The sequence below is a fragment of the Hippocampus bargibanti genome, linkage group LG09 (assembly GCF_051943395.1).
Source record: "Hippocampus bargibanti isolate YZ-2025 linkage group LG09, ASM5194339v1, whole genome shotgun sequence".
Taxonomy (NCBI): Eukaryota; Metazoa; Chordata; class Actinopteri; order Syngnathiformes; family Syngnathidae; genus Hippocampus; species Hippocampus bargibanti.
The window spans coordinates 6,267,067-6,279,705 of record NC_142742.1 but is presented as its reverse complement, the minus strand read 5'-3'; the positions used below and the strand labels follow the sequence as shown (position 1 = coordinate 6,279,705).

The following is a 12,639-nucleotide window of genomic DNA, read 5'->3' as shown; positions in this document are numbered from 1 at the left end:
GGGGGGGGGGGGGGGGGGGGGGGGGGGGGGGGGGGGGGGGGGGGGGGGGGGGGGGGGGGGGGGGGGGGGGGGGGGGGGGGGGGGGGGGGGGGGGGGGGGGGTGGGGGGGGGGGGGGGGGGGGGGGGGGGGGGGGGGGGGGGGGGGGGGGGGGGGGGGGGGGGGGGGGGGGGGGGGGGGGGGGGGGGGGGGGGGGGGGGGGGGGGGGGGGGGGGGGGGGGGGGGGGGGGGGGGGGGGGGGGGGGGGGGGGGGGGGGGGGGGGGGGGGGGGGGGGGGGGGGGGGGGGGGGGGGGGGGGGGGGGGGGGTGGGGGGGGGGGGGGGGGGGGGGGGGGGGGGGGGGGGGGGGGGGGGGGGGGGGGGGGGGGGGGGGGGGGGGGGGGGGGGGGGGGGGGGGGGGGGGGGGGGGGGGGGGGGGGGGGGGGGGGGGGGGGGGGGGGGGGGGGGGGGGGGGGGGGGGGGGGGGGGGGGGGGGGGGGGGGGGGGGGGGGGGGGGGGGGGGGGGGGGGGGGGGGGGGGGGGGGGGGGGGGGGGGGGGGGGGGGGGGGGGGGGGGGGGGGGGGGGGGGGGGGGGGGGGGGGGGGGGGGGGGGGGGGGGGGGGGGGGGGGGGGGGGGGGGGGGGGGGGGGGGGGGGGGGGGGGGGGGGGGGGGGGGGGGGGGGGGGGGGGGGGGGGGGGGGGGGGGGGGGGGGGGGGGGGGGGGGGGGGGGGGGGGGGGGGGGGGGGGGGGGGGGGGGGGGGGGGGGGGGGGGGGGGGGGGGGGGGGGGGGGGGGGGGGGGGGGGGGGGGGGGGGGGGGGGGGGGGGGGGGGGGGGGGGGGGGGGGGGGGGGGGGGGGGGGGGGGGGGGGGGGGGGGGGGGGGGGGGGGGGGGGGGGGGGGGGGGGGGGGGGGGGGGGGGGGGGGGGGGGGGGGGGGGGGGGGGGGGGGGGGGGGGGGGGGGGGGGGGGGGGGGGGGGGGGGGGGGGGGGGGGGGGGGGGGGGGGGGGGGGGGGGGGGGGGGGGGGGGGGGGGGGGGGGGGGGGGTGGGGGGGGGGGGGGGGGGGGGGGGGGGGGGGGGGGGGGGGGGGGGGGGGGGGGGGGGGGGGGGGGGGGGGGGGGGGGGGGGGGGGGGGGGGGGGGGGGGGGGGGGGGGGGGGGGGGGGGGGGGGGGGGGGGGGGGGGGGGGGGGGGGGGGGGGGGGGGGGGGGGGGGGGGGGGGGGGGGGGGGGGGGGGGGGGGGGGGGGGGGGGGGGGGGGGGGGGGGGGGGGGGTGGGGGGGGGGGGGGGGGGGGGGGGGGGGGGGGGGGGGGGGGGGGGGGGGGGGGGGGGGGGGGGGGGGGGGGGGGGGGGGGGGGGGGGGGGGGGGGGGGGGGGGGGGGGGGGGGGGGGGGGGGGGGGGGGGGGGGGGGGGGGGGGGGGGGGGGGGGGGGGGGGGGGGGGGGGGGGGGGGGGGGGGGGGGGGGGGGGGGGGGGGGGGGGGGGGGGGGGGGGGGGGGGGGGGGGGGGGGGGGGGGGGGGGGGGGGGGGGGGGGGGGGGGGGGGGGGGGGGGGGGGGGGGGGGGGGGGGGGGGGGGGGGGGGGGGGGGGGGGGGGGGGGGGGGGGGGGGGGGGGGGGGGGGGGGGGGGGGGGGGGGGGGGGGGGGGGGGGGGGGGGGGGGGGGGGGGGGGGGGGGGGGGGGGGGGGGGGGGGGGGGGGGGGGGGGGGGGGGGGGGGGGGGGGGGGGGGGGGGGGGGGGGGGGGGGGGGGGGGGGGGGGGGGGGGGGGGGGGGGGGTGGGGGGGGGGGGGGGGGGGGGGGGGGGGGGGGGGGGGGGGGGGGGGGGGGGGGGGGGGGGGGGGGGGGGGGGGGGGGGGGGGGGGGGGGGGGGGGGGGGGGGGGGGGGGGGGGGGGGGGGGGGGGGGGGGGGGGGGGGGGGGGGGGGGGGGGGGGGGGGGGGGGGGGGGGGGGGGGGGGGGGGGGGGGGGGGGGGGGGGGGGGGGGGGGGGGGGGGGGGGGGGGGTGGGGGGGGGGGGGGGGGGGGGGGGGGGGGGGGGGGGGGGGGGGGGGGGGGGGGGGGGGGGGGGGGGGGGGGGGGGGGGGGGGGGGGGGGGGGGGGGGGGGGGGGGGGGGGGGGGGGGGGGGGGGGGGGGGGGGGGGGGGGGGGGGGGGGGGGGGGGGGGGGGGGGGGGTGGGGGGGGGGGGGGGGGGGGGGGGGGGGGGGGGGGGGGGGGGGGGGGGGGTGGGGGGGGGGGGGGGGGGGGGGGGGGGGGGGGGGGGGGGGGGGGGGGGGGGGGGGGGGGGGGGGGGGGGGGGGGGGGGGGGGGGGGGGGGGGGGGGGGGGGGGGGGGGGGGGGGGGGGGGGGGGGGGGGGGGGGTGGGGCTGTAACATCTTGTGTGATTAGAGCTCACTGACACTGAATCCGGATGACTCAGGCAGCCATCGTGACAGCTCTGGTCAAACATGGAAATAGGAAGACCGAGATCAGCGGCACCGCTGGATCCGGGCCTCGTTAACTGGCCCAAACTACTTAACCTTGACGACCCTTGAACACACCAAAAAAAAAAAAAAAAGCTTTTCGAGCCATGCTCAAGATGTTGAAGTTTTTCCATGAAGATAGCGGGGTGCTTTGACTCAATGCAAACAAATCATCTCAGCGACGGCTTGCGTCTTTATAAATTGAGTGACACTGTATATTCAAACATCCAAAACCTATACAGTCATGAGAGTCAAACCTCGGATTTCAACCATAATCCGTTCCAGAAACCTGTTCAAAAATCAATGTGGTCCAAAACGGAAAATATTTCCCATTATAATCAATGTAATCAATGTCTGTTTTTTTTTTAAATCATGATTGAACAATTGAACGCTACACAAGCGAAACAGGGAAGTGACGTATAAGGAAGCAGAGGGGAGTCGAGTGGTGCATTCAGGTGCGCTCAGTTTGGTAGAGAACCAAATTTCGGTTGTAAACCAAGGCATAATAAAAACAATTTTTTTGGGGTCGAGAATCGAATTGAGTTTAACTGTACTTGTAGAATTCGGAACAAGACTTAAAAAAACAACAACTATTATTTCTTATCGTGACGTCACACCAAGACGTCTTGCCTTGCTCGAGAATCAAAACAATGGCTTCAGATTCGGAGTATATGCTTTCTTGTTACATATCCAGTTATGAATATGATTCAAATAGTTCTGAAGAGGAAAGCATACATGTTCGCAATCGATTAAGTAATTTATTCCGTGTCATTTTGAGGCAACATTGGGGGGGGGAAATGTCGCACCCAACAAAACAGGCAGAAGATGGCGACAAAGGTCCGTGTGTAATAATAATACATGGGCTCAATGGGCTCAAAATGTTTGTCACAACACACAAGGATTCACCATCGCGTTATGTGTCTTCCTTCTAATTTCGCCATCAACACGGATCAACACGAAGTTTTCAGACCAAACAAAATACCGCAAAATGCATTGAGGTGATGCAGGGTATGTCCTTTCTCAGTCAGGGGCGTTCCTTCAGTGACGTAGGGTGAGCCAACTCAAAAACAAGACTTCCGGAAGACTCAGCACGAGTCTTAAAACCTAAAATATAGCTATATGCAGTGGAATCTTAGTAAAATACGCTCAGTAGAAGTCATTTGAAGCGATTTTACAAATTATGGACACAACTTGTCCGGAGACGTCGGTTGTCCTTTAAGGAATCATCTTACTGTTCAGGTTTGTCCAGCAGCTTGACTTCATCCTCTTTGGATGTCTGATAATGTGTCTTGATCCTGTCCAGCTCGTCAGTCGTCGCCCTCTGTAATGAAAGCGCACAATGTTTTCCAGTAAAATCGATGATGCAGAAACCTCGATGGTGTTGCAAAACCACATTAACAGCCATAAAAATAGATTTCCTTTTTTTTTCATGTATTGGTACTTACATTTTCATACAAAGCCTCAATGGTTTCCAAATCCACGACTGAGTTATCCACAGTAAGAACAGCTGAAATAGTAAACACAGTATTCTTATAAACAATTAATCTTATAAATAAATGCACATTAGAGGATCTCACTCATCATTGGTACCTCTACTTACCAATGTCTCTTGATACGAAATTTTCAATTTACAAAACGCCTAAATGGGAAAATATTGCCTAGATTTTCATCTTTATTTCTTTTACATTCTGTTCAATTGTAATTATTTGGGTGAACTAATCTAATTAGAACATGTGCTTGGTAAATATGTGTATGCTTTTCAATACATTTACGCCTGAATTAGTTTATTAGGAAAAACGTGTATCTTATTCCAACATTTCCCAGTTATCGTATCTTCCGGTGTATAAGGCGCACCGGAGTATAAGGCGCAACCCACAATGAATGGTGTATTTTCAAATTTGTTCCATATATAAGGCGCACCTTCAATGAATGAAAAAAAAAAACCTTTTCACAGAAGGTTCCGCACTACTTCTTCTACATGGGGGGAATAGAGTCAGCGGCTGCTGACAGTAGTTGCGAGATCTGACTAAAATGACTTAAAGTGTCCAAAATCTGCAAAAAATTGAGCTGCGAATTGGGCATTTTCAGAAAGTGCCCCCCCAGTTCGTTACGTCACGCCAAGACGTCTTGCATTGCTGGAGAATCAAAACAATGGCTTCAGATTCGCAGAATATGCTTTCTTGTTACACATCCAGTTATGAATATGATTCAAATAGTTCTGAAGAGGAAAGCATACATGTTTGCAATCGATTAAAGAATTTATTTGTGCCATTTTGAGGCAACATTGGGGGAAAATCTCTCACCCAAAAAAATGGAGGCACAAAATGGCGAACTCCTGTGGCCACCTCCGTTTCCACAGGCTGATAAATTCCTTATATGTCGCTTGGACGCCCTCTTCTGGCCTCTTGGCGGCTTTTGGGTGCAACACGAGGTCCCCAGACAACACAAGTCCAGCAAAATACATTGACGTGATGGAAGGACCTCTACAAAGCGTCTTTTTAACGGTCAAGGGCGGTCCTTTAGTAACGTCACGTACGGACTCGTCACCAACTCAAAAACAAGACTTCCTGAATATTCAGCGTGAGTCTTAAAACGTAAAATATAGCTATATGCGGTGGAATCTTTGTAAAATACGCTCAGTAGAAGTCATTTGAAGCCATTTTACAAATTATGGACACAACTTGTTCGGAGACGTCGGTTGTCCTTTAAATATGGTAATTTCATAAGTAGAGCTATCACTGTGTCTATTTGCTCTTGCTCTTCTGCTGGGCTAGTAACAAGTGAGCAGGAAAATGTAACATAGCAAAACTGCTTATCATTCATTTTCGTTTATATATAAAAAAAAAAATCTCCATTCATTTCAGCTTTCAACAGTGTGCGGTTACCCTTCTTTCCGTATCGAAACACACCACAAACCTAAACACAGACTGGAAAATGTGGCCTCAAATACGCCTTCCATTAATACTACACAGACCTTCTCTTTTCAATCATGCAGCGCTTCCAGCTAACAAGGTAAAATGCTGCATTCTGGTTCCCAGCTGCTGCCCTCGCAGTGAAGCTGTCAATGTGGTTACCATGTCTGGTTCAGGGGGAGCGTTGGAGGTCCATTTCCTACATCTTATTAGAGTGGATTATTCAGTCCCTCAGCCATGCAGCCGTCAATCACACACCAAAGTGGGGCCTGCCCCAGTGTGCATGGTTACGCTCTGATCCGAGGGGAGCCGGATATCTCTCCACGGCGACAGATCAAAGCTTGCCTGCCAACCAAGTCACACCCTCTCCTTCCAGTTTTCACTCATCGGCTTAGGTGAGGAAGTCTGTGTGTGTGTGTACAGGGGGGAGAGGGGGGCTTAGGTGTTGCCTGTGGGAGACCCTCCGATTGCTCTTGAACCATGGTGGCCCTTGAGGACCCCCAGTCACTCTGAAGGCTGCGGTTCAGCCCGTCTCTTTAACAAGAAGGCTGCCTTTTAGTCTTCCCTGCTACCTTCTTTCTGTCTTTTCAGAGTATTGTCCCATGAGAGTGAGTAGGGATATTTTTTCCCGCGAAAGTGAGAACAAATATTTTTTAAAGGGCTTTAATATTTTAACTCTAAAGTTTACATGCGTTTGAAGTGTGGGGGAACAGTTTAGCTATTAAATGGATGTGTTTTTTGCAGGTGGATCTGGAACAAGCCAGCTGTGATAAAAGTGTTTATGTCCAAGAATTCTTCGATTAATTAGTTAAAGTGTTTTACTGTTGCCAAAGTTAACTACAGTAAAGTCTCGTTATAGCGATATTCAAGGGAGTCCGAAAAAATATCGATATAACCGGGACTATCGATATATCCGACCCTGTTTGCATGTAATTTTCTCCGTGCGTGCATAGAAATAGTATCGATATAACCGGGACTATCGATATATCTGATATCGATATAACGAGACTTTACTGTATTTTAACTCTACCTCCCATTTAACCCTCATATTATGTTGAAAAAATCATATTGATTATGTTGTAGGTCATTTTTACCCATATGTAAAAATCCACACAAAACATTCAAATGATAGGTGATATCAGCAACAACTGTTTCTGAGATGTTATCAACATCTTCTCTCTTTTACTCCGGTGCCCTTTATACACCGGAAAAATACGGGAATTTTGAAAGAATGCATAAATACTCTTGTCAGTGACATTGAAAAAACTGCCACCCTTTTGGACAGTACATTTTATTTATACGTTAACCACAAAATGCAAAGGAAGCAAAATGGCGTCTTGCTAGCAATCTATTGGGAAAACCAAAGAGGGTTTGAAAAGATTTGAGTATGATCATTTTTTTATAAAACTGGGAAAAAGACAATAGCAACATGCAAAGTTTTAAATTCAAAGTTGAGACACACAACTATCACACTTACTTTGTTCTTTCTGACCCTTCTAAAAACGAGACAACGCTAGCTAGGTGAGCTTGGCAGTTCAGCTTACCAAACTTTGTTCAAATTAAAAGAAGATATCATAGTTGGAAAAATACACAAAAATCGACAAAAATCAGAAAAGAGAGACAGCATATTTTCTGTCCCATTGGGATATTTTGGAACTGGTTTTGAAGAAAGGAAAAGGAAAGGATATCCAGTGCTTTAGTCAACACATACATTGAAACAGGCAAGGTGTAAGAGTTCCCTTTTAGGAGATAACAATGACGAGGGAGTTAGGATTCGGGAAAATGAGGGAGAAGTGGGGAGTCACATACGTGCAAGTGTCAAGAAATCAAAAGTCAGTGTGGAAAAAAAAAAAAAAAAATCAAGTCAAAAAATGCTGAGTCACAACATATGTTGGAGCGATCATGTCTTTTTTAATGATCATACTATGAAAAGTAAACTAACTTTTAAAATTATATTAACATTTACATTGCTATAATCTCATGAAAACAACTTATTAACTTACTAAAAAAGCAACTGATAAAACGAACAGCTACACGTATCATTGAGAACAATACAGTTATTGAGAACAATACGTGTTCTTTTTCATGGATATATTTATACAAGCAGCACTCTATTAATACATTTAATGGATGAATGGAAGGCATTAACTTTGTGCACTTTGCAAGTTCCCAGTTGACGTTGAGTGAAGTTGACATTTATTTATATAGCGGATACGCTCACGACCAGAAAAAAATGTTATATGTATAGATTCTATTCCAGAAAAGGAATCTTTGTTTTGATATTTCTGCTTGAATCACAACAGCTGTTTAAAAATGCGGATCGATTTTGGTGTCTTTTTCAAAGTATTATTTATTATTTTTTTAAGTCATTTGAACAAAGGTTGGTGAGCTGAACTGCCAAGCTAACTAACCAAGCTAATCATTTTTAGAAGCGTTAGTATTTTTAGAACCAACAAAGGAAACGCTGTGGTTGTTGTGTGTCTCAACTGAGAATTAAAAACTTATCAAGTTGCTGTTGTCCTTTTTCCAGTTTTATCAAGAATGAATATCCTTGAATCATTTCAATCTCTCTTGTTTTTTTTTTGTATTGATTGCTAGCAAACCGTCATTTTGCTTCTTTTGCATTTTGTGGTTCAGGTACAAATAAAATGAAGTGTCCGAAGGCACAGGGGTGGCAGTGTTGTCAATGTAATTGACAAGATTATTTATGCATTCATTAAAAACTACCGTATTTTCTGGTGTAAAGGCGCACCCCCAATGGAGTATAAGGCGCACCCCCAATAATGAAAAAAAAAAATCTAAATATAATCTATCAATATACAGTAAAGTCTCGTTATATCGATATTCTCGGGAGTCCGAAAAAATATCGATATAACCGGGACTATCGATATATCCGACCCTGCGCGCATGTAATTTTCTCCGTGCGTTCATAGAAATAGTATCGTAATAAGCGGTACTATCGATATAACCGATATCGATATAACGAGACTTTACTGTATACAGTAAAGGTTTTCCAACTATAAGACACACCACATTATAAGGTGCTACAGTAGAGGTTGGGGTTACGCACTACTTCTTCTACAACAGGGAAATGGAGTCGGTGGCTGCTGACAGTAGTTGCAAGCCCTATTGTAGCTCAATATGACTTCACATATAAGGCACACCTGCGTATAAGGCGCAGGGTCATCTTTTGAAGAAAATCAAGGCTTTTGGGTGTGCCTTATACACCGGAAAATACAATAATGATGGAGTTGGTCTCTTGCTGTTGGTGTTAACGTTGGTACTTTACACTTAGAATGTCAAACTCATTTTTTGCCGAGGGCCACATTGTCGCGACGATTTCCTCTCGAGGGACTGTTATGAATTTGGGGAAGCGATTACAATGTTTCATCCCCTCCACATATTACATATACAGCGCACAATAAATTAAGGAATAACTAGTTTTACATTTTGAAGCCAAAAATAATGACTGTTATTTTGGTTTACATATGACATGCTCGATTTGCTTTGTCGGGCCGAATAAAATGATGTGGTGGGCCAGATTTGGCCCCTGGGCCCTGACTTTGACACCTGTGCTTTACACCTTCGAGGGATACCGCCTCAATTTTCGAGTTTGCGTGAATAAAAAATAAATAAATAAATAAATAAACAAACACCACTTTTTTTATGTCCTGTTTTCCTTCCTAAAAGGCCAAACCGTATTAAAATGTAGATTTCAAAAGTAGAAACGAGATATTTTGTCTAGTCATTAGGTTCAAATCTAAGTCAAGTCGGTCCACTGAGATATCAAGTCAGGTTTTTGGCATGTGAGTCGAGGGCAACTGGGTTCTTTACTCATGTTCTTACTCATGTTTTATGTGGTAGCTTAGTTTCTGCTAAGTGTTGATGGTGGTTTTGTTCATGCTTAGATCATTAGCGGGGTGTCAGTCCCATTAGGCTTGTGGAAACCGTCACTGGCTACAATAAACAGATCTGTTGGCCGCGTGCTCAGACTAGCAGGCGGCAAGCACTCTCCGCCACAATCCCAGCCACGACCCATTCCTGGCCCACCCAACACTGTCTCGAATGAACTATTTTACGTGTAGTTCGCCTGCATTTTCCACAGATTATCCACTAACCATGCGGTCCGACCGTCGTGTTCTTCAATGGACGCAAAAGGATTTCTGATTATAAACAGTGAAGATTTTTAGTGAAGCTGGTATGTCCGCTCGCATGCCAGTGGTGCAGTCTCACACTTTGACAAATCGAGGCATTTTTCCCCCTTCATGGAAACTGGAAAAAAATCACCCACATTCCACTTGAAAGGGAAACAAATACGAAAATGCCTCTCGAGTTACAAATTAGAAGCTGTCAAGTATGTAGGAAATTATCCTGCGCCGTTGAGCTCCCAGTTTAACATTAAAAATACTTCATCTGCATTTCATTAAGCGCTCTTCCCAATTTATTGGTGAATGGAAACGTTGGAAAGTCTGCTCAGTGATCTAGAACACGAACGGCATTTAACTCATTCACTGCCATTCACTAATTTAGTCTGGAATTGAAAATATGACGAAGAGTGCCATTCCAGAATTTTGTTTTTCTTGTTTAGGTGCCGATAAAGTGCTGGCCATGGCCTCTGGCAATTTTTTTTTCACTCCACAAGTGGCCATATTCTCTTTTTTTCCATGTTAGCACTTTTTTCCAGCTTCAGCTGTTACTGAAGGGCTATATAAACCAATATGCATTGTATTTTGGACAGCCGCCCTCATTTCAAGCTCATATAACTCCAGACTCATATAACTTAGGAATTAACTCTTTTTTTTCCTGATGAAAGAAGAGAGTCTACGGTTTCTAACGCTGTCTCGAATGTTTATACAGTCCGAAAACGCAATATTCTGTGGGTCCTGGCATCCAATTGACAATGACAAAAACCCTGGCACTGGAGTGGACACATTTTTGCACTCATTTCACCCTCATATTACTCCGGAACCAAATAATTTAAGAATAAACTCATTTTTTTCAAGGGGGCATCATTTCACTTTTTTCCATGTTAGCGCTTTTTTCCAGCTTCAGTTGTTATTACAGAGCTATATAAACCAATATGTATGTATTGCCTTGTATTTTTAACAGCCACGCTCATTTCAAGCTCATATAACTCCAGACCCATATAACTTAGGAATTAACACTTTTTTTTCCTGATGAAAGAAGAGAGTCTACGGTTTCTAACGCTGTCTCGGATGTTTATACAGTCTGAAAATGCAATATTCTGTTGGTCCTGGAATCCAAGTGACAATGACAAAAACCCTGGCACTGGAATGGCCACAGTTTTGCACATATCTGTCAGTGAATTAGTTAATGTGATCTCTTTGCTTCAGGAATTAAAATGATTGCTAATAGCATGCAGGATTTTTTTTCACCTTGCTGAATGTCTTTCATTTCCAGATGCAGGCTTGAGATGAGGATGCCGACAGTTTGTGAACGCTTCCCATCCAGCAGCTTGATTATCTGGAAACAAACCAAAAATTCCTTGCTATTGTTAGACAGAACTGAGCATTGCTACAGTATGTACGCTATCACCTCTACTTGTGCAATGTTATCCTGCTCCGATTTCCTTCGGATAACAGGATATGGAGAGTTCATTAGCATATAGGAAAAGCAAAATGACCTTTAAAAGAGCGACTTGATGACGAAAAAGTCTGCAGTGGATGCCTATCGTAAATAGGTCTTTCTTTGCCACTTGATGGATGAGTTGGGCTGAAGTTAGTTCTCGGAATCATCTTCACTGACTCAACAAAATAACAATGTCACGACACATCAGTGTGACACAACGGGCTGAAAAATGCCCCACACGCTCCAAACGGGAAAAATGCCTTTGCCGCCTCACCAGAAAACACATGTGATGTATCATTCAAAAATATCAAGTCACTCTGAAAGTACAAAGGCATCAGTGGCACCTTAAAAGGACAATCTAAAAGAGTGAGGCAACATTATTTTGTTTTTATAACAAACTATAAATTCACAGGATTTTTATTTGTGCCTACACATGGTCACAATTACTTATGCGTGAATTAGCTTTAAAACCAAGGAGTGTTTTGGCAAGGTAAGGCCATGCTTTAAAAGTTAATGTGTCAGGCTTCTTCATTAGGTATTATGGTGTTGTCGGCTACTGGCTTGTCCAGTGGGAGCTGGTGTGCAGAAGCCTTAGAAGTGGGTATTGCATTACAGGGCGTTAGTGGGTGCCATGCTGCTTCCAGCTCTATTACCTGGATCACCGGGGATCTCTCGCTCTATGTACACGGGACGGCTCAGTACCAGGCTTTCCTCAACACCTCTAATTAACCACTTTGGACGGGCCGCACTTAAAGCGGCCCAGGAGCCTTTCCCTCTCACTGTGGCTGTAGCCACTTGCCAATTAGCTTCGACAGTTAAGCTAATGAGAAAAGAAAAGTGATGCCGAATATTTGGTCTCACTCATACAGGTTTAGCTAAGGTATAAGGTTGCTAGATGCTCGGAGCAGGTAGACATCAATAGTAAACGTCTCCCTCATGTGGAACAAAGGGGAACTGTTTTATCTTGAAGCGGAGGTTGTGGTAGAGTGATATACTGTATATCAGAGAGACTGTCACTCAGTCTCTCTGTCACTCTCTCTGTGTAACTCTCTCTCTCCCTCTTTGTCACTCTTTGTCTGTCTGTCACTCTCTCTGTCACTCTCTTCTCTCTCTCTCTGTGTCACTCTCTCTCTCCCTCTTTGTCACTCTGTCTGTCTGTCACTCTCTCTTTCGGTGTCACTCTCTCACTGTCACTCTCTCTTTCCCCGTCACTCTCTCTCTCTCTCTGTCACCCTCTATCTCTGTCTGTCTCTCTCTCTGTCACTCTTTGCCACTCTCTGTCACTCTCCCTCTTTGTCACTCTTTGTCTGTCGGTCACTCTCTCTCTGTCACTCTCTCTTCACTCTCTCTCTGTAACCCCCTCTCTCCCTGTCACTCTCTCTCTCCCTCTTTGTCACTCTCTGTCTGTCTGTCACGCTCTCTTTCTGTGTCACTCTCTCTCTGTCACTCTCTCTTTCCCCGTCACTCTCTTTCTCTCTCTCTGTAACCCCCTCTCCCTGTCACTCTCTCTCTCTCCCTCTTTGTCACTCTCTGTCTGTCTGTCTGTCACTCTCTCTTTCTGTGTCACTCTCTCTCTGTCACTCTCTATTTCCCCGTCACTCTCTCTCTCTCTCTCTCTCTCTCTGTAATTCTCTCTCTCTGTCACCATCTATCTCTGTCTGTCTCTCTCTGTTACTCTTTGTCACTCTGTCACTCTCCCCCTGTCG

The 12,639-nt window shown here is 51.4% G+C and overlaps 1 protein-coding gene across 1 annotated transcript in view; it reads right to left on the bottom strand.

Moving 5' to 3' along the window:
- LOC148893452 (formin-like) overlaps positions 1-12,639 on the bottom strand; it is a 72,189-nt gene that overhangs the window by 34,389 nt on the left and 25,161 nt on the right. The window contains 3 exon segments of the mRNA XM_089004310.1: positions 3,665-3,753; positions 3,878-3,939; positions 10,741-10,828. Of these exon segments, the coding sequence (XP_088860436.1) occupies positions 3,665-3,753; positions 3,878-3,939; positions 10,741-10,828 (239 nt within the window).